This window comes from Eschrichtius robustus, chromosome 10 (genome assembly GCF_028021215.1).
Source record: "Eschrichtius robustus isolate mEscRob2 chromosome 10, mEscRob2.pri, whole genome shotgun sequence".
Lineage (NCBI taxonomy): Eukaryota > Metazoa > Chordata > Mammalia > Artiodactyla > Eschrichtiidae > Eschrichtius > Eschrichtius robustus.
The window spans coordinates 3,182,861-3,205,463 of record NC_090833.1 but is presented as its reverse complement, the minus strand read 5'-3'; the positions used below and the strand labels follow the sequence as shown (position 1 = coordinate 3,205,463).

The 22,603-nt window shown below is 56.4% G+C and overlaps 1 protein-coding gene across 2 annotated transcripts in view; it reads right to left on the bottom strand.

The window, feature by feature from the left end:
• COL5A1 (collagen type V alpha 1 chain) overlaps window positions 1-22,603 on the bottom strand; it is a 158,985-nt gene that overhangs the window by 28,161 nt on the left and 108,221 nt on the right. For both annotated transcript variants that reach the window (XM_068553373.1, XM_068553375.1), the window contains exons 31-44: window positions 22,076-22,129; window positions 19,523-19,576; window positions 13,824-13,868; window positions 13,631-13,684; window positions 12,511-12,555; window positions 11,939-11,992; window positions 10,853-10,906; window positions 8,200-8,253; window positions 7,285-7,392; window positions 5,905-5,994; window positions 5,754-5,807; window positions 4,337-4,444; window positions 2,042-2,149; window positions 1,023-1,076 (exon numbers count right to left, since the gene is read on the bottom strand). In XM_068553373.1, coding sequence (XP_068409474.1) covers window positions 1,023-1,076; window positions 2,042-2,149; window positions 4,337-4,444; window positions 5,754-5,807; window positions 5,905-5,994; window positions 7,285-7,392; window positions 8,200-8,253; window positions 10,853-10,906; window positions 11,939-11,992; window positions 12,511-12,555; window positions 13,631-13,684; window positions 13,824-13,868; window positions 19,523-19,576; window positions 22,076-22,129 — 936 coding nt within the window. The remainder of the gene's footprint in view (window positions 1-1,022; window positions 1,077-2,041; window positions 2,150-4,336; window positions 4,445-5,753; window positions 5,808-5,904; window positions 5,995-7,284; window positions 7,393-8,199; window positions 8,254-10,852; window positions 10,907-11,938; window positions 11,993-12,510; window positions 12,556-13,630; window positions 13,685-13,823; window positions 13,869-19,522; window positions 19,577-22,075; window positions 22,130-22,603) is intronic.

Sequence of the window (22,603 nt, the reverse complement as noted above, 5' to 3'; positions counted from 1 at the left end):
TGAGGCCGAGGGAGAAAGGCCAGTGTGCGCAGGGGCCCTGCAGCCAAGGTCATCGGGGCTGCACCCACGCTTGGCCGTCCTGGGCCAGGCTGCCGGCTCTGGAATGCGTGATGCTCTCTGTTCAACCCTGAGCATGTGCTGTCAGGGGCGGGGGGGGGGGGGGGGGCGGCCACACCGACGTCCCGCCAGAGGCCATCATAAATCATCTCGGCCCCCACCACACACCCATGACACAGGCCCCAGAGGCCCCGTCTAAAAACCAGGACCAAGATCACATGACTCATCCGTGGCAGAGCGAGGGACTGACTCCAAAGTCCACACCTGGCACCACGATGCCTGTCCCCAAGTGTGTCCCCAAGCACATTTCACTGTTGGCACAGGGAGCGTGTGAGAGAGGCCAGCATGCTGTTGCTGCCCTGACTGGCCCCGGGTCAACAGGGACGTGGTCACTGCCACACGCCTGGTGAAAAGGTCCGCGGTGCAGGCCTCCTTCCATGGCCCCCGGGCGGAGCTGCCAGCCAAGCGGCAGGGTGTTTGCAAGGACACACCAGTATTTCCAAAGCAGAATTTTTTTTTTAAGGGAAAATTAAGAGGCGTTTGGTCAGGGTGCTGCCTCTGTTGGAATATCCTGCAGCCCTCAGCATCGGAGGGCGGTGATTCTGTCTGTGGGACCGAAAACCTCAAGGACAAAAACGCTGAATTTGCTTTACTTCACAAAACCCATGAGTGCTTTCTGCTCATCTGTTAATAAGGGATTCTCTTACAGATACATGTTACATGCATACATGTGCACCTAACACGTACCTGTGCATGCACACACGCATAGAGGCACATGCACACACACAAGATTTCAACAGGGAAGGAAAGCCCAAAAGCCCAGCTCTGTCCCATCAGGTACCGGTGTGAATGTTGTTATATTATAATGGTTGTTCACGTCAGTGATCTGTGCGTGCCACACCGAGCACGTGGCCCTGTGCCGTGGCTCCACTGGTGGCCCTGCATGTGACTCGTGTGGCCCTTACCTGTTCGCCTTTGTCTCCCTTGCTCCCCTTCTGTCCCGGCTCCCCGATCTCCCCCTGTGGGAACATATGAAAGACCCGTCAGACGGTCCAATAATCATTTGCACATTATCTGCTCCCCTGAATTAATTTTTCTTGGAGAGTAAGAATAATCTCCTCTCCAGGGAGCCCTATAACTTTCCTATGAAGAAACGTTTCCATATATTAATTTGATTTCTTTTTTAATAAGAGAACTAAAAGGGATGAGGCCTTGATCTTATGCTTTGCAGGACTGTACCAGATTTGAAAGTGTGATAAAAAATCATAACGGAAGTATTTACTTTGTCAAGTTGGATGACATGACAGTATAATAAAGACAACTCAATTACTATGCTTCCAAAGTTATTAAAACCTCTCCAGTGTTTCTGCTGTGCAAGGCTGTCTCCCACCCTGAGAGGCAAGGCATCACTGCTGCAGAGGTGACAAAGTCGGAAATGTCACCGGAGAGTTCTCATAAACAGAAAGTTAAACCGAAGAGAGAAACTTCACTGTCTTCATTAAATGGAGGATAAAATACAAGCTACGGCAGTAACGGCGTCAGGATTATAAAGCACGTTCTTAATGGAAGGGGGCCTGGATCATTGAAGTGGAGACATTTAAAAATAGACATTGAGTAAAACCTCATTAAATCGGGCTCCACAGATTTAGAATTTGAAATGATTGAGAGCATTTTCCCTTGCTCTGGCTGCTACAGCAAATGTCTTTGGCAACACCAAAACTACACAAGAGAAAAGCAGCATCTAAGTCCCCCCAGAACATGTCAGAGATCTCATTTATTACCATTATTTGTGAGCTATTCCGAAATCATCCACTAACACCAAGAACGTTGGATGGCAGCATGGGGTCCCTCTGTCGCCAGAGCCCCTACATCGCCTGCATCCCTTGGTTTAAAAGGAACCCCCCCGCCGGCTCTGACCTGCCGGCACTGGCCAAGCTCGTCTGTGCGTGGTCCAGGTTGGGGGACTTCTCCGAATTCTTCTTACCTTATCTCCATCTTCTCCAGGGGGACCCACAGGGCCAGCTGGACCAGGGAGCCCCACGGGACCCTGTAGACCGTCTCGGCCAGCTGGGCCTTGTGGACCTTTCTCGCCCTAAAGAGGAGAGGAGATCCCTGTTCAAAGGCAGCTCCATGGTGGGAACATTCTGCCACCAGCTCATCCCCCACAGAGAGGCCCACAGGCAGGAAGTGGGCAGTTCCTGGGCAGGGACCATCACCACAGTCCTAATGGATTTCCCTCGGATGCACCAAGGGTGGCTCCGGGTCCGGCCCTGTATCACCCCTTCCCCTGCATCTCTGCATTTAATCCTCGCCCGTCCTAGGAAGGGCTACCCTTTTACAGATGGGGAAACTGAGGCTCGTTTGTAAGCAGTAGAGCTGGGATTCAAACCTCGCCAACCAGATTCCTGGGTCTGTGTGCGGGATCGTCCAAGCCAGTGGCCAGGAGGGCCTGAGCTCCGGCCTCGGCCAACTTGCTTACTCTCCCGATTCCCTGCAAACACCCTCCCTGCAAGAGCACACGGACCTGAACATTCGTGCGCACACATGCACACACACACACACACCCCTATCTTCCTTTCCTCATGGTTTTGGTTCATTTTCCTATTTGCCCCCTTGGTCATCTCAAATGATCCTTACTGAGTTCTTGTTCAATTTTACCAGCCACGTTCCACCCTGTGAGTGGCTGGAACTTTCTCACCCAAGCCAGGATTCCCTTCTCCCAGCAGAGGCACAGAACGAGGCGTGGACGTCGGGGAGGGGACACGGGTGGGGAAGTGCACAGTCACATGGTCACCGACTTCGGCCGGCATCCCCTCCTGCCCCCTCTTCCCCTCTCCTGCTGCACAATTCACTTCCTGCTCCTCAATTTATTTCGCCCTGATAAAAGTTCTTCCCCAATTAAGCCAGAAAATGCCCAGGCTGACCGTGGCTCACAGGGAACCTTCCTGCCCGACATGACACCTGACCTTTGTTTGACCTTTTCTTCTGCAGCTATTCTGGAAGCATGACAAGCTTTTCACAGGATGATGCAACCCTGAGAAGTTTCTGCTCAAGTATTTACTCTCTTGAAACAATGAACTCAACCGTTTCCAACCTCATTTGTGTGTGCTCTACATGCACCCAGCGCCCGACAAGAGGCAGGGTTCTGGGGCAGAATTCAGCGGGATCCATGTCCCGGGAGCCTCACGGGAAGGAGCAGATGCCATCAGAAGTACCGATGACACACTGGTCGGTTTCTCCGTGGTGCCCACGTGTCCAGCGTGGTTCCCATGGGGAGTTCTCGGCCGGGGAGGCAACCAGGGCCCTCTTTCTACCCATGCGCCATGAACAGGGAAACACATAAGAAAAACCACCCCTTCTAACAGAAATCAATCCACGCAGGTGTCTTAACTCAACGGGACACCATCCACGTAGCCCGTTCCCCTGGAACTCGGGCTCCTATGACATTCAGAATTCGGAAGGGAGGTCTGAGCTGGAATTTATCTCCACAGCTGACTGAATGCAGGGGCAGGCGGGCGTTTCCAAAATCATGTGGCAGATGTCAAACGTGGCCGGGGTGAGGGTACGTCCAGGCAGGAAGGGGCATTCTGGGGAGTCGTTTGGGGAAGGGGCTGGCGGTTGGCTTCCCAGGAAGTGTCTACACAGGAAGGGTCTCTCTAACCCCCTTCATGGAAAGCAAGACTCCAGACCCCCTGCCCCTGAGCTTTCACAAAGCCTCCAGGTTGGGGCGATCACACTTGGGGTTCACTGGGAGGTTGGCTGTCAGGGGTCTGGGTAGAAGCTGCTTATCTGCCGGTCATGTCTCCCGTCCCTTCCTTTCTCCATGTCTACCCCCAGACCAACAACGCAAGCACCAGCCCAAATATCCACCTTTCCCAGACACTGACCAGCCGTGGGCCCAGGCCAGGGCACAGGGGGCTGTGTTCACAGCAGGAGGCAGTGGCCCGTCCACACAGGGCACCCAGAGCCTGGACCGGGGCCAAAGCCATGTTTGGACACACTGTCTCCACCCCTCCCCGTGCCTGCACGTGCTGGGGCCCAGATGCGTGGGTGTGACCAGCCGAGCCTGGCCCGGACACTCCCCGAACACCCCTCCAGCTCAGGCAACTCCGGGAAAGAACCTGGCCGCCACTGTGATCGGCCCTTGGACCTCAATCAAGACAGCTGGGCACACACCACAAACTGCCCCCACCTCCCCGATCCCGCAAACCCCCAGGGAAATGCCTGGGGAGGGGACAGCACAGGGGCAGGGACAGAGCTCCTTCGAGGCAGTACTTACAGGAGTTCCTTTCTCCCCAGCCGGCCCGGGAGGTCCCTGGGGCCCAGGTCTCCCTGGAATTCCGATGGGCCCAGCAGCACCGGCCGGACCTCTCTCCCCTGGAGATCCCTGGGGCGAGGCAAGAAAGTGGTTTATTTCAAAGGCTCTCCAAATGCATGGATACAACTTCCTAAAGCACCGCCTGGTCATACCACTCACCCTCTCACTCTAGAGCCCACAATAGCTCCCCAGGGCCCCTTGCAAACACAAACTATCTGGTCTAGCGCGTGAGGCTGTGTTTCTGACCCCCTCTTCGCTCCCCAACCCATAATTCCACGTCCCTCTACAGTGTCTGAGAACACATCGTCCCTCCGTAAGTCCTGGCTCTGAATGACGTCTTCTGGGACCCTGGCACCCACTCTGCCCTTTGGGGACTGCCTGCCACAGAGCGTTCACTTGCTGCCCTGCCCCCTCCACGCTGTACGTTTCACAGGCGAGGCTCTGGCCCAGGAGCGGGGCTGACGGGTGGGCACCTGGACTAATTCTAGGGTTCAGCATCGAGAGACCACTGCTGCCCGGGGTGTCGTCCTGCTCCTGGCCCTTATCACAAGGAAAGGCAATATTTTCATTTCCACCTGACTTCCCCGTCATTGCCCCTCTCAAATGGCCCATAACTCAGGGGAAGAGGGGGGCATTTCATGGTCCATCCTCAAACCCAGCCAGGGGCCAGGGGAAGCTCCTGAAGCCCCATATCTGTAGGTGAGTGAGCGGGCTGTCAGATGGGCTCATTTGAAGGGCAGGGGGAAGTAACGCAGATGTCACATTTCCATAGAGTCAGGCAAGAACAGGGGGTCCACGGGCGTGTCTCTGGAGGGTGGGCACAGCCTCTCGCGGCCCCTGATTCCCCCAGACCACAGCCCAGGGTCTGGAAACTCTGGATCTCCAAGCCTCTTGTAGCTAGACTCAAAGTTGGGCGGGGGGGCACCTAGGTTAACAGACAGCACAGCTCTGGGGGACAGGCCTCCCACCTGTGCCGGGTCACATCTGCCCTGGGCAGCCCCAGGCGGGCGGACAGCCCAGCTCTCGAGGCCGTGGAGCTGTGTGTCCGTGCCCCTCCCGGCTGCTCCGGGACCAGACCCACACGAAGCCTCCTCCACAGGCTGGGGGGGCCCATGCAGCCCTCCTCCAAACCGCCCGGCTCTCCGGCTGTCCTCATACAACATGCCCCCGCCCCAGCCCTTCGTCACCGGCTGCCAGCTCGGGCACACTGTCTACGTCCCTCCCAAGCCCAGCTCCTCCACCACAGCTTTCCCAGGACCCACGCGGGGCCAGGGCAGGCGTGCGTGCTCCCCGGGCCTCGGGACGCCCGTCTTGCCTGCAGAGCAGGTTTGGAGGCAGAGGGTGGGAAAGAGGCTCTGTGCTGAGCCAGCACACTCACCGCGGGGCCTGGCGGGCCGGGGGGACCTTCACTGCCTTTCAGTCCAAGCGCCCCCTGCAAAGCAACAAGATGTGGGCAGGGCACCGAGGGGAGACGCCCCCCGGGCTGGGCAGCCTCCAGCTCCATCCCCCCCGGCTGGCCCCTCACTCACCACTGGACCAGGAAGCCCTCGGTCCCCGGGGAAGCCACGTAGCCCTGGGGGGCCATCTTTTCCAGGAAGGCCGGCGGGGCCTGGGTCACCCTGAAATCAGAGCCATAGATGAGTTTCCGAGCAATGCCCAAGACCGGGGTGGACGGGGAGCTGGGCGGGGCCTGGTCTTCCAGATCCGCTCGGGACCTGGGTTGGAGGGAGGGCTTCCCCGGGCACTTGGCTTTAAAAGGAACCTCTGAGTCTTGACTTGAATCATTGTTTGGCAGGTCCACGCGCTGGAGCGCAGCCCAAGCTCACGCCAGGGGGCCTGTGTGGCGGGCTGGCTCTGCGTGTGGCTTGGGGACGGATTCTGTCTGGGACTCCAGCCATACTCCACGGAGTCCCGGCCCCCCACCATGTCCTTCGGGGCCACGATGGCTGAGCCGGGGCTGAGGGTCCCACGTCTGCCCTTCTCATGTTATCTGGGGATCCTCGAAAACTGGGCTCAGGGGGAAGGAGTCCGTGGCCGAAGCATGGGAAGCGCTGCCTTGAAGAGGACTTGCCGCTCAAGACACTTGTCTCAAGCCTGAAACCACATATTCTGAAAAGATTCTCCACCTGAGCATGTACCTTCCCTGAAGTTCATTAAAGCTTTGACATCTTCCAGAATTTTCTCTGGGGTCCAACATGGCAGCATATCGGTCTTCAAACCAGCATGCCCTTGGCTTCCTTTCCAAACTCAGAGAGCTCTCTTTGTGGCCAGACACCTGCCTCTGTATTATACACACACATATGCGTGTAGTTTTTCAAGCACATACATATGTACTCAAGCATATATGCATGCATGCATACGTACGTGTGTGTAATTTTTTCACTATTTGATTACTTCTCAAGTTTAATCTCTTGTATGTGGTCACACAAGGGGCTGGAGAGCTTATCTTTCCTGTGTCCCTCACTGAAAAGCTGAAAAGGGGAAGGCTGTTCATTTTTATGCTAAAACACAGAAAGTTATAACCACCAGCTTGGGGTACCCAGAGTGGGGATAGATGTTTTTAATATTTATTCTTTCACCTCTTACAGTGGGCAGTTTTTTAAAGGGTGGCTTTCTGCTAAATCCCATTTAGACACATGAAATGTCAGAGTTTTATCCATTTCTGGGAACGGGCATGGGCAGCCCAGGGAAAAGGCGGTCCCCAGCCCCTGTCACATCCATCCGGGCGGCAGGTCTGCTCAGGCCCTCCTTCAAAGCGGGCAAAAGCTGAACTAAGTTCCTGGTTTGGGGGATGGATTGGCACGACGAGCATCTGCTTGAGAATTACCCACTCCTCAGAGAAAAGCAGACCAAAGGCCTAAATGGTTCCTTAGGAAAGTCTACCTGGCACGGAGGTCCCGGCCACTCACCTTCGTCCCTTCTTTTCCGGCCAGGCCCGGGAGCCCTTGTTCACCAGGGGGACCCGGGGGCCCAGGGTGGCCACGCTCACCCATGGGACCAGTTTCTCCCGTGGGACCCTGTTGGGAAAAGTGTGTCAGCCATAAACCGTGTTCGAGGGACACGCAAGGGAGTAACCTTCTCTTCCTAAATCTAAGGACAGCCTGGCCACAGAGGCAAAGGGCCGTTGCAAGCCCACTAGACCTCCATATTCCTCCGAAAGTCACCTCCCTCCGGCAAAGATCCAGAAAGGTCAAAGCGAACCAGGTGGGTGATGTTCAACAGCCACTGCCTGGCCCTGTGGTCCTGTGTCTCCTCCCCAGTGAAGTGGGGCAGGGCCTGCGTTTCCCAGGGTGTCACGGGGAAACCAGTGCAGAGAGGGGGAGCGGGGAGTGCGCCCACGTTTCCTGGGTCAGTATCTTATTCACTGCCACGTTCGGTGGGAACTTTCTGAGAAGCAAGGTGACTGCGCCCTGTTCTGTGGCTCTGAGCCTGCAAGCCCGTCCCCACGTTGATCTGCAGGCGATTAGAACAGCAGCCCTGGGTACTGGATCCAGGGCAAGGAATCAGACTGCATGAATACCTAGGGCTGGGCTGCCCAGGGGGCGGAAGTCAGACTCCCGAGCCAGCCTGGTGTGCCCACGGGCCTGGCAGCCCCCATGGTTCTGCCTGCTCCGTTTATGTCTATGTCAACAGATCACTCCCCTGCTCTCTGCACCTGGTCCCCTGCACGGAGCACATCTCTAAACAAGCACTACGGGCCTTGTGATGCCCTCTTGGCTGCACCCAGACCTTGAGAATGGTGGGGAACTTCCGAGCGTGGCTCTCTTTCCTGTGTGGGTGGGGACCCAGGACGACCAGTGACACCAGGGGATGCTGTAACTCACCTGAGGGCCGACCACACCCGGGGGGCCTGGGGGGCCGGTCTTGCCTTGGAAACCCTGCGAAGAGAGAGTTGGCACACTGAGATGGTGAAAGCGGCCCAAAAGATGGCTCGCCCCCGCCAACCCTCACCCCACCCCCAAACAGTGGACGTCCCAGCCTTCACTTAAAAGGGCCATTTCTCTTGTTTCATTTTGCATGAATTTCAGGAAGGTCGTGAAGCCAGACAAGTTAGTTTCACCAGCTGCTTCCCATCGCCCTGCTTTGTGCTGAGAAGTATATTTTAAAACCGTTCATCTTTCTAATGTCACTAAGTGTTCATTTTCTGAGCAGACTTGGTGTCCCCTCTCAGGAGCCACCTCTGGGCTGTATCTCGTCAGTGACTTTGTAGAGACTGTCCTGCTTCTGTCACCAAGGCTCCCGGGGCAGGGCAGGTGGTTTCACTACCGTGTCCCCCTGCACTGGTTGAAACCGGGACGCAGTGGGGACTTGCAGCTTTCACAGTGCGGCAGCTGGGAGATATTCTTAGCTCGGTTCCACAGGAATCTCTTGCTTCTGCTTTGCACAGTGGCACAGAGGCACCCGTCCGGCTGCACTGCACACACCCTCCTCCAGAGGAGATGGCTGACAGCAAAGCAACGCGAGTTTAATTTCCGGCACGTCTACAGAGCACGGCACGTGCCGACAAGATGCTATCTGCAGGTGCCACACGATGCTGGGGAAGACGGCAGGTGCTACGCCCGGGAGGATTTTAGCGGAAGCTCTTAGAGTCTGGAGAGGGAGGTGGTTCGTTGAAAGCCACAGCGAGAGCTGCAGGGTGAGCTGCCCGCGGGGCTGACGAGCCAGGGCCTCTAATTCACTGCACGACGGCCAGCGTGCAGGCGACGGAGGCTTCACACTCAGCCGCTGGACCACACAAACCCACAGCGGACTCGGCTTCTCGGCAGATTCCAGGAGGGCTCCCTTCTTCAGGCCCAGCTGAGCTGCATGCAATGGACTAACACGGCCATGGTCAATGCAGCGTTCCCCGTAGGCAGCCTTTACAGGGTCAGAAACAAGGAACGGTGGACAGGTCGAGGGCATCCCCCGCTCGGCGGGCCGGGCAGCAGTGCCCAAGTGGAGGCAGGAGCCTGGGTGTACGGCAAGAAAGGCCCCCCGCATGGTCCACTGTGGGGACCGTCCACGGCTGCTGAGGCCGGGATCTGTCTCTAGCCCCTCCTGAGAAACGGGCTTTGCGGTTGCACTTAGGAAACCTCTCGTGTTTCCAGCCTCTACAGAAAGCACAAGTCAACACCCCAGGGAAGACCTTTCTGGAGGCGTCTGGACTGGCCCGTGGAGGACATGCCACCCCAGGTGGGTCTGGATGGGGGTGCCCCTGAGTCTACGGGGGCAGCCGGGCGTGGCAGGTGGAGCCGGGAAGAACCTGTCCTACTTTCCCAGCAAAAATAAGCAGCTTAATTACTTTGCCAGCCTCTTCCCAGAACGAGGCAGAGGGGGGAAAAGCACACACTATGCAAAACCTTCCATCTTCTCTCCTCAGAAAAGCATTAGAGAAAAATATGCAAAGCTAGGAATGTTTTCATTTTTCTCTACAAACAAAAGAGCAAAGTAATCTCCATTTATCAGCCATGGAGCGCTGTGCAGAACGCCGGGATGGTACAATTAGAAGACGTTTCATCAGAATGAGCCAAAAAGGGACAAAGGGATTTTTTTAAGCAGTCACCAAGAACATATTAAATGTGCCATGCAAAATGCACTTTCACGAGGAGATTGCTTTTCCTCGGAGAGTCCGTCAGAGACCTTTGGCCACAAGGACACCGGGTGCAGAGACAAGGGGGCCTCTCGGTCACTCTCCACCAATCTGGTGACAAGGACATCACCAGGCGCTGTGAGTCCCCAACTGTCCAAAGCCTGGAGCATCAAGGTCACAGGTTTGCCCACGCCCTTCCGGGGCACAGGCCTGGAGGGGACACAGCGTGAAGCTGGGCTCAATCCCCAGTGGTTCCCGGGACCAGAACGTGATCACATTTCCGATAAATGCTTTTCCTAGAACTAAAAAATGTGGGTGTCCTTTAAGTCCAGCTGACAAAGGCTGGAACGGGCATTGCTACAAGTCAGGGCAAGGTCAAGGAGAGCCTGTGACAGCAGAGACGCTGGCCCTGAGCACAGCCAAGGGCCCAAACTCCACCCTGACCGGCCACCTGTCCTCCTTCCTATAAAAGGGGACTGGGAAGGAGCCCTCCAGGCCCCCAGCCGTCAACCCCGAGGCCGGAAGGGCCTGGACAGACAGAGCTGGGGGCGGCATAAAATAACCAAACGACAGACGGAGAATCTTCCCAACTACTTTTCCAGATCAGATGCACATAGGACAAACCAGCCACACTCAGACTGCTGCGGGAGGAAGGACAGGCGGCTGCGCTGGGTTTTTGTTTGTGTCACGATGGTTTCACGTGTGACCTTGGACCAAACTGGCCAGGATGAACTTTGCAGCCGGCGCCTGCCTTCGCACACAGAGGTGTCACAGGGTTGCTGCCTGCGCTGGGCTCTCCCCGAGGCCACAGAAGATGGCCCGGCCCTCAGGGCCTTTCCCGAGGCTGACCGCCTCCCATAAGCTGATGGGCAGCGAAGGCCAGGGCCCCCGGCCCTGCCCATACTCACCGTCTCTCCTCTCTGCCCAGGGTGTCCCGGGAGCCCATCCTTGCCCGGAGGCCCCTGAAGAAAACAAAGGAAGGGAGTTTCATTTTGTTCTGAGACGCACACACCTTCGGGGTTTTGTGCTACACCAGGCGACAAAAGCTACCATTTCATTTCCAAGGTAATGACAGCAAAGTCACGGTGACAAGTACCACGTGGGACCCAGGGTCTGGGCACCGTCCCCTTGAACGCTCACAACCACCCCGAGAGTCACCGTCATCTCCCACGGGGAGAAACCAAGGCAGCGAGAGGTCAGCAGCTCCCTGAGGTCCAGCCAGTGGGAGGTACAGGAGGATCAAGTCCGTCTGTTTCAGAAGCCAAACCCCTCCCTAACCCCTGCCCCCAAGCCAGCGCCGTTAGGCAATAACTCCAATCATGAGGGGTTTTTCTTTCTCAGAGGAAATATATTGTGTCTGTTGTGAGTTGAATTGTGTCTCCCCCAAAATAGGCTGAGGTCCTAACCCCTGGAAGCTGTGACCGTGGCCTCGTGTGGAAATAGGGTCTTTGCAGATGTGATCAGGTCAAGGTGAGGTCCGAATGGATTAGGGTGGGCCCTGATCCAGTGACCGGTGGATAGAGATAGAGAATTGGAAGACACAGAGGGACAGAGAGGCCAGGCGAAGATGCAGGCAGAGATCCGGGTGAGCACCTGTAACCCAAGGGCGGCCGGCAGGCGCCAGAAGCTGGGAGAGGCCTGGGACGGATTCTCCCCGAGAGCCCTCAGAGGAGGAACCAGGCCTGCCCACACCTGGATTTTGGACTTTGGCCTCCAGACTGTGAGAGAACACCTTTCTGTGGTTTTAAGTGACCGGGTGTGCGGTCATTTGTTATGGCAGCACTAGCGCCCTAAGACAGTACCAACTAGAGAATCGTGATGGTCTAAGTGAAAGAGGGGTCCGTGCTCCCCAAAAGCAGCTCCCTCCAGCCAGAGCTTCCGGGCAGGTCTCCCTCCCCACCCGCCGGCTGCCAGGAGGCCGCTGGAGTCTCGGGGAAGGACCAACATCTCTGGGAAATCCTGGGCCAGTCCCACAGGGAAAATGCAGTACTCACCGGGGGACCCTTTGGTCCAGGGAACCCCGTGGGTCCTTGGGGTCCGTTGGGTCCCTGAGGACAGAGAATGGCCAGTATGAGGACAGACAACTCCCCAGCACGTGGGGGGCCCAGCAGCCCTCACCGTCGGCTCTCTGAGCATAGGCACCAGGCACGATTTATCACTGCTCCCCATGACTTTTTCTCTATTTTTTCCAGCCCTTGCCCTCACCGATGTGAAAAGAAGTCCAGTCAGGGGACGAGGAGGCCAGGTCACAGAGCAGGGTCCCTCGGGGCAGCACGGGCCCAGGACCCAGTGTCCTGACATCTCAGCCACTGCCCCCCCCCCAAACCCCAAGGCAAGGGCCAAGTGGATGGGCTCTCCATCTCCAACCGACAGAAGACTTTACTCCCAGGGAAGGCTACCTCTGACCACCTTTCCATTTTAGGAAAACCCTCTCCTTCGGCAGAGTCAAAGGCTAGCCTCCCTCTCCCCCGCCCACTGAGGAAGAAATGCAGGGGGGCTATTTAAGGCAGGCTGCTCTCCTGCAGATGTTCCTGGAGATGTTTCCGGGATGTGTCCAGATGCTTACCCGTTCACCCGGAGGGCCGGCCGGGCCATCGCCTCCAGAGTTGCCCTGGGAAGGGAGGGAAAGATCGAGAAAATCTTATTATTATTTCTACTATTACTATTTTTCATGAAAAGACTCTGGCCCATGACATCATCAGAAGTTCAGGGTCACATACAGCATGTGTGCTCTTCTGGAGGTTCACCCCACCGGATTCTCAGTAAAGAGCCAGGCCGTGGCTCCCAAAGGCCACCTGTCCCCTTGTTTCTACAAGCACACCTGACACTGAGCCAGCATCCCCGGGGCTGTGACATTCCAGGAGAACACTCTCCCGCTGTGGGACAAAGGCCACGCTTCCACCAGGGGGTGCAGCCCAAACTCATGAGAAGACGGGACACAGGCCCCATCCCAGGGCCCATCCGGCACCGGGCAACGGCTGAGCGTTAAGTCAGCCTCCGGCGAGCGTGATCGTGGCTCAGAGCTCGTCAGGGAAGGATGTGTGTAGCCCCCGGGCTGGCACATCTGCCTGGCTCTGCACCTCGGCCAGCAGCGGGCCCATCTCCTTCACAGGAATGCACTTTGCAAATCACATCCTGGACAGGACAGGAGAAGACCAGCCCTCCTGGCCGAGGTTTGTTTCCACACTGACGGGGGCCAGGTCGGGGGTGGGGGTGGTAGATTGGCTTCAAGGCCCCAGGGCGGGAGGAGGGTATCGAGAGGATCTTTCACCAGGGCAGGAAGAACTTTCTTTAGAATTCCAGCAAAGATGTCTCTGCAGCTTCCAAACCCCTTCTCAAGGAAAGAAATGAGACCTCCCCATCAGAACTAGGGCGGGGGTGGGGGCGGTGCGGAATCTGTCCAAAGCCTGGCTGGGCCTGACCTCCTGGAGCTGCAGGGCTTCTGGCTGGAAAGTTCCACGGGGGGATGGCCCCGGACGGCCTCTGCCACGTGACTCAACCTGACCTAACTCATCCAAGGGCTGGCTGGTAGAGGAGACCAGCTCCGTCTTAAATACCCCCAAGAAAACTTCTTTCTTTCATTTTTTCAAGTGAGAAAGGCCATGGGGCACCCTCTGGTGCTTGACATTTTGGTGCATCAAAAACTTTGGTCCATCCCGGGGCCACAGAGGATACTGAACACATACCTTGGGGCCAGGCTTCCCAGTGATGCCTCGGGGGCCTCTTTCACCCCGTGGACCCTGGACAAACAGGAAACAAGACAGGTCGGCTCCAATCCTCGGCGTCCTTGACGCCTCCTTCCCCCCCCACCCCCCACACCAGGCATGCTCCCCACAACCCACTCCCAATCTGGAAGATGGCCCTCACGCCCAGGGTTACCGTTGGGCCTCGTTGCCCCCGAGGTCCCGGCTTCCCAGGTGTGCCCTGGAATCAGAGAAAAAGGGTGTCGGTCAGTCACTTGACACACCTGTCACTGTCTGGGCGGTGGCCCCTCTCCTGGGTGATGGAGAGACCACGAGAAGTCAGAAGCTAGGAAAGACCACCCTCCTTATCTTTGTTTTAAAGGAAGACTGTTCAGGGTGACAGAATTCACTGCACATCCAATACACACAGCTTTGTATTTCTGTACAAGGCCTGTTGAAATCCAATTTTCTTCCTGCTGCCTCATGGCTGTTCACCATGCTTATCTGGTTTCCTTCCCTCAAAGCATCTACCCCTCCCTCCTCCCCCCTCCTCCCCCTTCATCCCTCTCTCTCTCTCTCTCTCAGCAGGGGTGGGGGGAATCATTATTACAAGAAAAGAGAAGGAAGTCAACCCCTTTCCTACATAATTTACTTTTGCTACAGTTAAGGATATTAGCCATAAAATTTTCAACAGGCTCTGCAGACGAACAAACTTCCAATTTAATACATAAATCATATATCCGAGAGTCATTTGCTTCTCTTCTAATAGAATTTAGACTCCTTCTTTCTCTGTGGTTTTGCATTTTCCAAACCAAGGAAAACAAATGCACTGCGTTTGTTTTTTTCTAAAGCAAATATATAACAGCCGGTAAGTGCAGTTTACCTACAGCACATGGAAGTAATGGATTGATCACGGCTCCTGTATCTCCACCTCTTCTCCATTCATTTTCCGGAATTTTTTTTTTTTTTTCTGGTTTCTAACAATAAAGCCCAAGATGGATCTGTATTGCTAAAGGCCACCTGATACATTTCCTCTCACCATCTTTCATTCATTCGCTGCCAGAATCAAAACTGCTTTCAGAGCCTCCCGTTTTGAAATGAATTTAATAAAACCTTTTATGATAATGAGGTAATTATGATGCGTTTTAACGATGCACTCTGGTCTCGCTGCTTTCATTAGATGACGATATCTTTTGGCTTCAAATAAATATTTGCCTACAAAAATTAATGAAACATCTGCTTTCTTCAAATGATGGGCTTTCACCAGCAGAGACACCGTGACCCACCCGGGTGACTCCCTGGCATTTGCGAGCGAGTCCAGCTGGCACGTCATCTCACGCCCAGCCTCCACCCAACACCATGACCCGGATCGCAGTTCTGATCTTGTCACCTGAAAGGCTCTGGGTTCCAACCTAAACTAACTGTGCCCCGGGCACTGGGAGCAAAACGGAGTCTGTCAGGCCTCCCAGGTGGTGCCATGCTCTCCAGGTTTCCTTGTAAACGAACCCAGAGTTTTGCATCCCGGTGACTTACGTCACTGAACAGAAGGTGCCCCATCCACGGCTTCCTTAACAGAATCTCCCGTGAGCACTTGTCCTTGTGTCCTTGTGGGGGAGGCACGGGCCATCCCAGAACTAGCCTTGCTCGAGCCAAGATGCCCGACGCAGGTGGCAGAAGCCTTCGGTCGCTGGTGGTGTTCCTAAGGGGTTGGCTCTTCCCAGGCAGGGCCGGCTGGGACCCCGCCTTGGCCCGGGGTGCAGGCCAGTGACAGGGACAGACTGTCGATTGCTCACATGACAGCCAGCTGTACGTGGAATCCACAGCCAGCAGTCCCCCAACCCAGCCAGTGCCTCCGCAGAGGCCAGGATGAGGCGGACAGAAGGGCACCTGCCGGCTCACAAGCAGCGGTCAGACGGGAGGCACACGTGTATCGGCACACATGCCACCCGTCACGCTGAGCTTCCTAGCACCTAGAAGTATGCATCGGACCAGCATGTCCACAAGGAGAGTGAAACGACCTCTCCAGAGAAGCACAGCCCGCCTGCTCCCTTCCCATCCGCTCCCCACACCAGAGCGGGGACCAGAGCTACTCTGAAAACCTCCCACGTTGCTCCCCCGATGAAAGCCTGGGTGGGTCCCCAGGGCCTGGGATAAAGAGCACAGGTCAGCTGTTCACCCCCCAGGCCTCGACCTGCAGGGGCAGCCATGGCCAGCCTTCCTTCCCCTCCTCCCTGCCGCCCTCTCCACTTCACCCACACAACTTCTGTCCCTCCTTGGGTCCCAGGAATGTCACCGCCCCCAGGAGGCCTCCCCTGACTGCCGGCTTAGGCTCTTCCTCCTGGGACACACCCCGATTCACCTGTCTTTCTTCACGCTCATCACTCATGAGCGGGCCTCTGGGTGCCCTCTCTGGGCGGCAAGGTGCCCAGGGCCCGGTACTTCACAGGATGTTAGAAGCACCTGCTGTAGAAGTGAATGAGCTCTCTCCAAATGGCCCCAGTCACTCTGAATTCCAAAGCCAAGGGAAGGTGGGGACAATCACACCAGTGACCGCCGGGGGAGTCCTCTGTTCACCACGGCTCAGGAGACCAACGGCGCCAGACAGGTCACCAAGCAGAGGGTCTGGCTTCCCTCATGATGTTGGCAGGGGTGAGGGGCTCCCGTCCGGGGCTGAGCTGGCTGCCTGGCTGCTCTAGACTGGTCTCAGCTTCTGTGTTTCGCCCCCAGCCTCTGGAGTGCAGAAGTGGCCTGAAGACGGACACCTGGGGCCCCCGCCCCAGGAGGCCTGGAGTCCGACCTCTACACTCTGGGTCCCGCCGTTGTCAGCCCACAGAGCCGTCCCCCTCCTCCTCAACCGTGGAACAGGATCGGGAACCACCGGCACCGAGGGCACGGAACTTGTGCTTCTCACCACCTTCCCCACTCTTCCCATGGTTCCCATCCAAAGTGCGATCATCGCCACGTGGAATTCCCGTGGATGACGTTTCAAATGCAGGGGCGCCTTCGGTCGAGTGCTCCATAGGGATGCTTGGCATCCTGCGGCCTCGGCCCCTCTCACCTCCACCACCACACACCCTGGTCCCCGTCCTCCACCCCTGAGGCGGGTTTCCTCTGCCCCCTGCCCCTCCCAGGCTCTGCCCCTTACTCAGGCCTCCTCCTCCAGGCCGGCGCCGACCCCCTACCTAAAATCGCAATTTTCCCCTGAATTCCCGCCCTGCCCATCCTGCCTTATTTTTTGCCAGAGAACAGACCAGCATCCGCCTCGCCATCTGCTTCACTTACTGATTTGTCCACAGTCCCGGCTCTGGAAGGTGAGCTCCCCCAGGGCAGGGATTTGGGCTTTTCCTGCAGTGTCCCCACCCTGGGCTCACAGAGCACCCGGGACATATGGGCAGGGCAGACGCTCAACAAACAGTTTGCAAGAACAGACAGACACAGCGACATAAGAACAAGCCTGTAACTCAGTTTGACGAGGACGAGAGAGCAGGACGGGCGCCGACACTGCAAGTTCAAAACCCCGGGGAAAGGGCTGCGGGAAGGCCACTGCCCCGGGAGACACTTCCCCCTGGATTCCTCAGCATCCCACACACTCCATCCTCTGAGCCAAGGACGGCGAGGGTGCTTGTGGGCAGACAGCCTCGGAGTGGAGACCTGGGGAGATCTGGAGTCCAGGGCAGGAGAACCAAGGTGGATTCCTCCTTCCTTCCGTGGGGAAGGTTCCAGAATAAAGGCATCTGACTCTCCGGAGGGGAGGATGGGCAGACGTGCCATAAGTGCTGAGTCTCGTGACTCCAGGGTCCTCTCCTGGGTGCAGGGACACGGGGAGCCCACGGCTAAGCAATGAATGCTCGGGGTCTCAGACCCGGGGGCTTGTCCGTCTGCCAGGACGTGCACTAAAACGGCGGCACTAACTTGTTCGCGGCAAGCAGGGTGATCTCAGACGCTTCCTGGGGACAGACGTGGCCATTTTCCCCTGGATCCTGGGGGGCACTGAGCCCCCCCGTGCCCCAGGCACATTTCTCCCACAGTGAACAGACGTGTGCGCCTGTCATGCTTGACCACGGCCCAACCACTCGCTTCTGGAAGAGTTGGCATCTTTGCCATCCCAGCTCTCTCTAAATGCTGGCGGCCACGCCCACCCACGTGGCCACGATACAGCCACAGGCAACTCGACAATCCCTGTAAATCCCGGAGTAGATCGTTTCCTCGGGGTGTCCAGGTTTCAGGCCCCAGGAACCACGTCCGAACCTCAGAACAGGAGGAAGTCTCCTGGCCCCAGGCCCCCCTGCTTTCCAACAACCCATTTTCAGTGGTGACCCTGGTGATCCACGTGCTGACGCACTGGAACAACGGCCCGTGAGGGCCGGGGGGCATCCGGGCATCTGCCCAACCTTCTCAGCCCGGGAGCGGGGAGGCGGAGAAGCATGAGGGGCAGAGGAGGGGAGCAGAGCTTGGACCAGAGTGCCAGCCCCCAGAGCCACGGCCAGGCCTCTGCTGCTCTATGTGACCCCACGGGGCCTGGATCTGCAGTCCAGCTCCTCCACGGCAGGGCCTGTGGTCACACCACGTGACCCCCTGTTAACCGTCATGACCCCTTTTGGGGGTTCTCACGGCAACGTGGTGCGGAAAGCCCTGTGCTCTCCACAAGCTCAGGGGCTGCCCACCCTGTCACCCCGCGGTTCCCACGCTTTTACCAGACCCTGGACCACTTTTCTCAAATGACAGTCTTTCCCTAAAGACACTAGTCAGACTGTCCCTACAAGGAAGAACTAGACAGACAGGTAGGCAGGTAGATGATGGACACACAGACAGTTACAGATACAGACACAGACATAGACATGATATAGACAAGACATGCATCTAAACATTGCAGATACAGACACAGGTGTAGACACATCTAGATACCGATACAGACAAATAGATAAAGGTCTCCCTGTGGTTACGCTGTTGACTTGCACTCAGAAAAGTCCCCGTTTTTCTCTTTTGTGAGCCTGGCAGACACGTTCGTGTACGTGGATTGTGGATGGTTGAGTTCTTCCTCCCTGCTTTCAAGAGATCTCACTGTCTCTGCTCAAACGCAGTAACATTAGTTTGTAGCAAGCGCTCCGAGGAGGGGAAGCCCGTCCGTCTGTGTGTGGGGGGGGCCAGCCTGGGGCGGAGGGGACCGGCCTGGGCCCAGCGTCTTCCCCAGGCCTGCTCTGCACACACCCCACACGCCTGCGGACAAGGCCGCTCAGAGTCCAAAGGCCCAAGAGGACCCTTCCTATCCTGTTCGGCCGCGTGGCAGCGCTCAGGCAGCCTCCCGTGATTTCCCTAAGCAGCGCTCAGGGCAGCTCCTGCAGGAGGGCCTGGGCCGGCAGGGGGCTGGGAGGACGGCTCCCCCAGCCTGAGACTTCGGATCACCTTCCCTCAGGGGGACAACAGAGGGAAGCAAAGCGCGTGGCACCTGGCGGGGTCCCGTGACAGCAGCAGCGTGGGAAGAGGAGTAAGGAAGCGACTTGACCCTGGGTGAGCAGAGTCCGTGAGATACAAAGCAGAACTCCTTTCCTTCCTTTTAAACTTAGCCCGGAGGGAAAGTCACTTGGGCTGAAAGAGGAGAATCTGGGTTTCGCCAGTGACCCAAAAGAGCTGTCGGGATGGAGGCTGTGCATGAGAAAGCGCTGTTTTCTCAGCATGCCTTCCTCTCCGGCCCGCTGCCCTTTCTACGGCGGCACTGCCCCGCCCAGGGGTCCAAGAGTCACCAGCGCTCAGTGGACAGGCTTAAGGTCAGCTGTTCCAGAAAGCAGTTTTGGCAGCAAAGTGGGTGCGAAATAAACAGGATGCATTAGAGAATATACCCGCGAAATACCAAGGCAGCAGAACAAGCCGCCTGAGCAGAGGTCAGACCGTCCTTACCCGGCCACCCTTCTCTCCGTTGGCGCCAGGAAATCCAGGAAATCCGATAGAACCCTGAAAGAGAGTTAATCAGGGAAGAAGTCTGAGAGCCTGGTCAGGAGGACAAGCTATGCTGCCTGTGCCAGCAGGAAGAAGAGTCTGTTAGGGTTCATAGTCTCGGACCGAACCCACCCACTGCCCACCACCCACCATCCATCCACCTGTCTACCCACCCCCCACCCATCCACCCACCATCCATCCACCTATCTACCCACCCACCACCCACCTATCTACCAACCACCCCCATCCACCCACCATCCATCCACCCACCATCCATCCTCCTGTCTACCCACCACCATCCACCTATCTCCCCACCCACCACCCACCTATCTACCCACCATCCATCCACCTGTCTACCCACCACCATCCACCTATCTACCCACCACCCCCATCCACCCACCATCCATCCACCTATCTCCCCACCCACCACCCACCTATCTACCCACCATCCATCCACCTGTCTACCCACCACCATCCACCTATCTACCCACCACCCCCATCCACCCACCATCCATCCACCCACCCATCCATCCACCATCCACCCACCATCCGTCTATCCATCTACCCACCCACCATCCATCCATCTACCCACCCACTATCCAACTATATACCCACCCACCCACCCATCCATCCAACCAGCAAATCACCCACCATCCATCCATCCATCCATCCAAACACCATCCACCCACCATCCATCCATCCACCCACCATCCACCCATCTACCCACCCACCACCCACCATCCATCCACCATCCATCCACCATCCGTCTATCCATCCACCAAACCACTCATCCACCCACCCGCCTACTCAGTATTTCCTGAACATCTCACAGACTCCAAATCTAAAAACCAGAACTGAATCTTAACCAGGCTCCCCCTTTCTCCCTCTCTCCACACCCTCCTCTCACACACCCATCTCTGCAAAACACTGGTGTTTTGGAAGAAAAGGGAACATGTGCCACTCAGATTAACTGGAGATGACGTGTGAATGTCACGTTTATGACATTTGTTTTCTGCACCTTGTTGCCATGTTTTGTTATCTTCCCAGAACACCTCTAAATAAAGCACGGCAGCTTATAAAGTCAGAAATGAATGCAAATTTATGCACCGACTGTGGCCTCGCACAGCTCTTTAATTCTAGAACTTTACAAGGTGCACACAGGCAGGGATGCACTTAAGGGCTTTGATTGGACGAATATCCAAACACTTACCACGTGAGCTCCCAGTGACACTGTCTAAAGCATTTCTTCAGTACGTCTCTACTTTCTGTGTGACTTAAAATCCTGACCTGAACGTGTGCTTAGACCAGGAAAAGTTGACCGATGTTCAAACCTTGAACTTCTCCCAGGGTGCTGAGCTTTGCCAAGCCACCCACGTGCCCGCCTGCCTGCTCCAAATAGGAGACTGTATCGAGCTTCAGGGCGGGAAAACCTGGGATGCAGGCTTCACAGTGCTCGGCTCAGGAGCTGGGTCACCGCCCAAGGACTGTCCAAACTGCCTGAGCAGCTTCAAGGTTCTGCCCTCATCTTTCCAAAAACCTGCCTGAACTTGATCTATATTCTCCCCCTACTCCCGTCTCTCCCAAACTCATCCTCTCTCTCCTCTCCTCCCCGAAAAGGACACGCATTTCAGGAGAGCAAATGGGTCCATCAGCCTCTCTTCCTCCAAATACAGTGGACAGCACTGCAGTCAGCGACTACATCGCTGGCAGATACTAAACGAAACTCCTGTTTCACAGCAAATGATCTCCCCTGCATGGTGGCTGTGGATTCGGCTGCTGAGTGGGGGCCTTCGCGTTCCACAGGAAGGACTGATGTTAAGCATTGCCATCAGCAGCAAGGAAATACCTAGAGCTGCAGCCCAGCCCACGGGGCCTTTCCTCTGTTAACAAGCGGGGTGTCCAGAGGCCTGAAGCCCAAGGAGGGCAGGACGCACGGACGCAAACCCGAGAGACCCACGAGTTCTCTTTTGCTGTTAGTTACGTCTCTAGTGAAGGCAGCTGGTTATTTTTGAAGGAAGAACCATGAATAATAAAAGGTGAGATTTAAAAAAAAAATGTTTTAAATGATTTGCAAAGCCTCAAGGAGCTGTTACACGTAAAATAAAGCATGATTTCCTATAAGAAAGGTTTCATCTTTCTTTTATGCTCAGTTATGAGCAAATAACTTCTGGATCTGCAGGGTGAGTTAAATCTGAGAGAGGTACACAAGTTCTGGGTGTGGAGAAACCAGTGCACAACGGTCCCCACGAGGCCAGGGGCACTGAGGATCCCGAGGTGCAGCCCACGCTCAGCTGGGTGGTCCCCTTCTCTGAAAAGGCTCACCTAACTGTCCAGGCCCCTCCTTCTGACTTAGCCAAATTACCGCAGACGGTGGTGAATGGGGCAGAACCGAGACACAGCTACTGTGACCTTCTGCTTTGTCGCAGCAGCTACGCCAGGGAGGGCAAAGGGGTGATAGTGTGTGGGGCAGGGAGACGCCAATTGTCACATCTAACAAGGTAGTTAGTAAGTTACCTTTGGCCCTTGTCTTCCTGGGTAGCCGGGCAATCCTGGGACTCCGAGTTTTCCCTGGGGAAATAAAGGAGTTGCATTTCATGGCCAGCTCTGTGCTTCTCTTGAGCAGAGAGAAAGCGAGCGTGTCTTGGCAGGAGACTGGAGCAGGCTGGAGTCTCCAAAGGCCGAGGACATGGTCATCACGGAGAGCGCCGTGCCTGGTTTCAAGCAAACGGCCCTCGAGCAGGGATGGACGCCACTGCTGAAGCAATAGTGGGTGCAGGCAAACGCTCCAAATAAAGGAAAAGAGTTCTTTGTCTGTGACATTTTGTTCAATCCTTCTGTAAAAGAGTTCCAGCCTTGGGGCGGGACAGGGCGGGATGTTTGGGCCACTCAGAGCCGGTTCCTGTTCGGGGCGTGAAGGTAGGGGGTAGGGGAGCAAGACGAGGGTGGGCGGCCTCCTGCAGGTGTAAGAGCAGCTGTCGGGAGCCCTAAGCCCGGCCTGCCCCGCCGCAAAACAGGGTGCACGTGGTTGCCAAGCTCAGACCC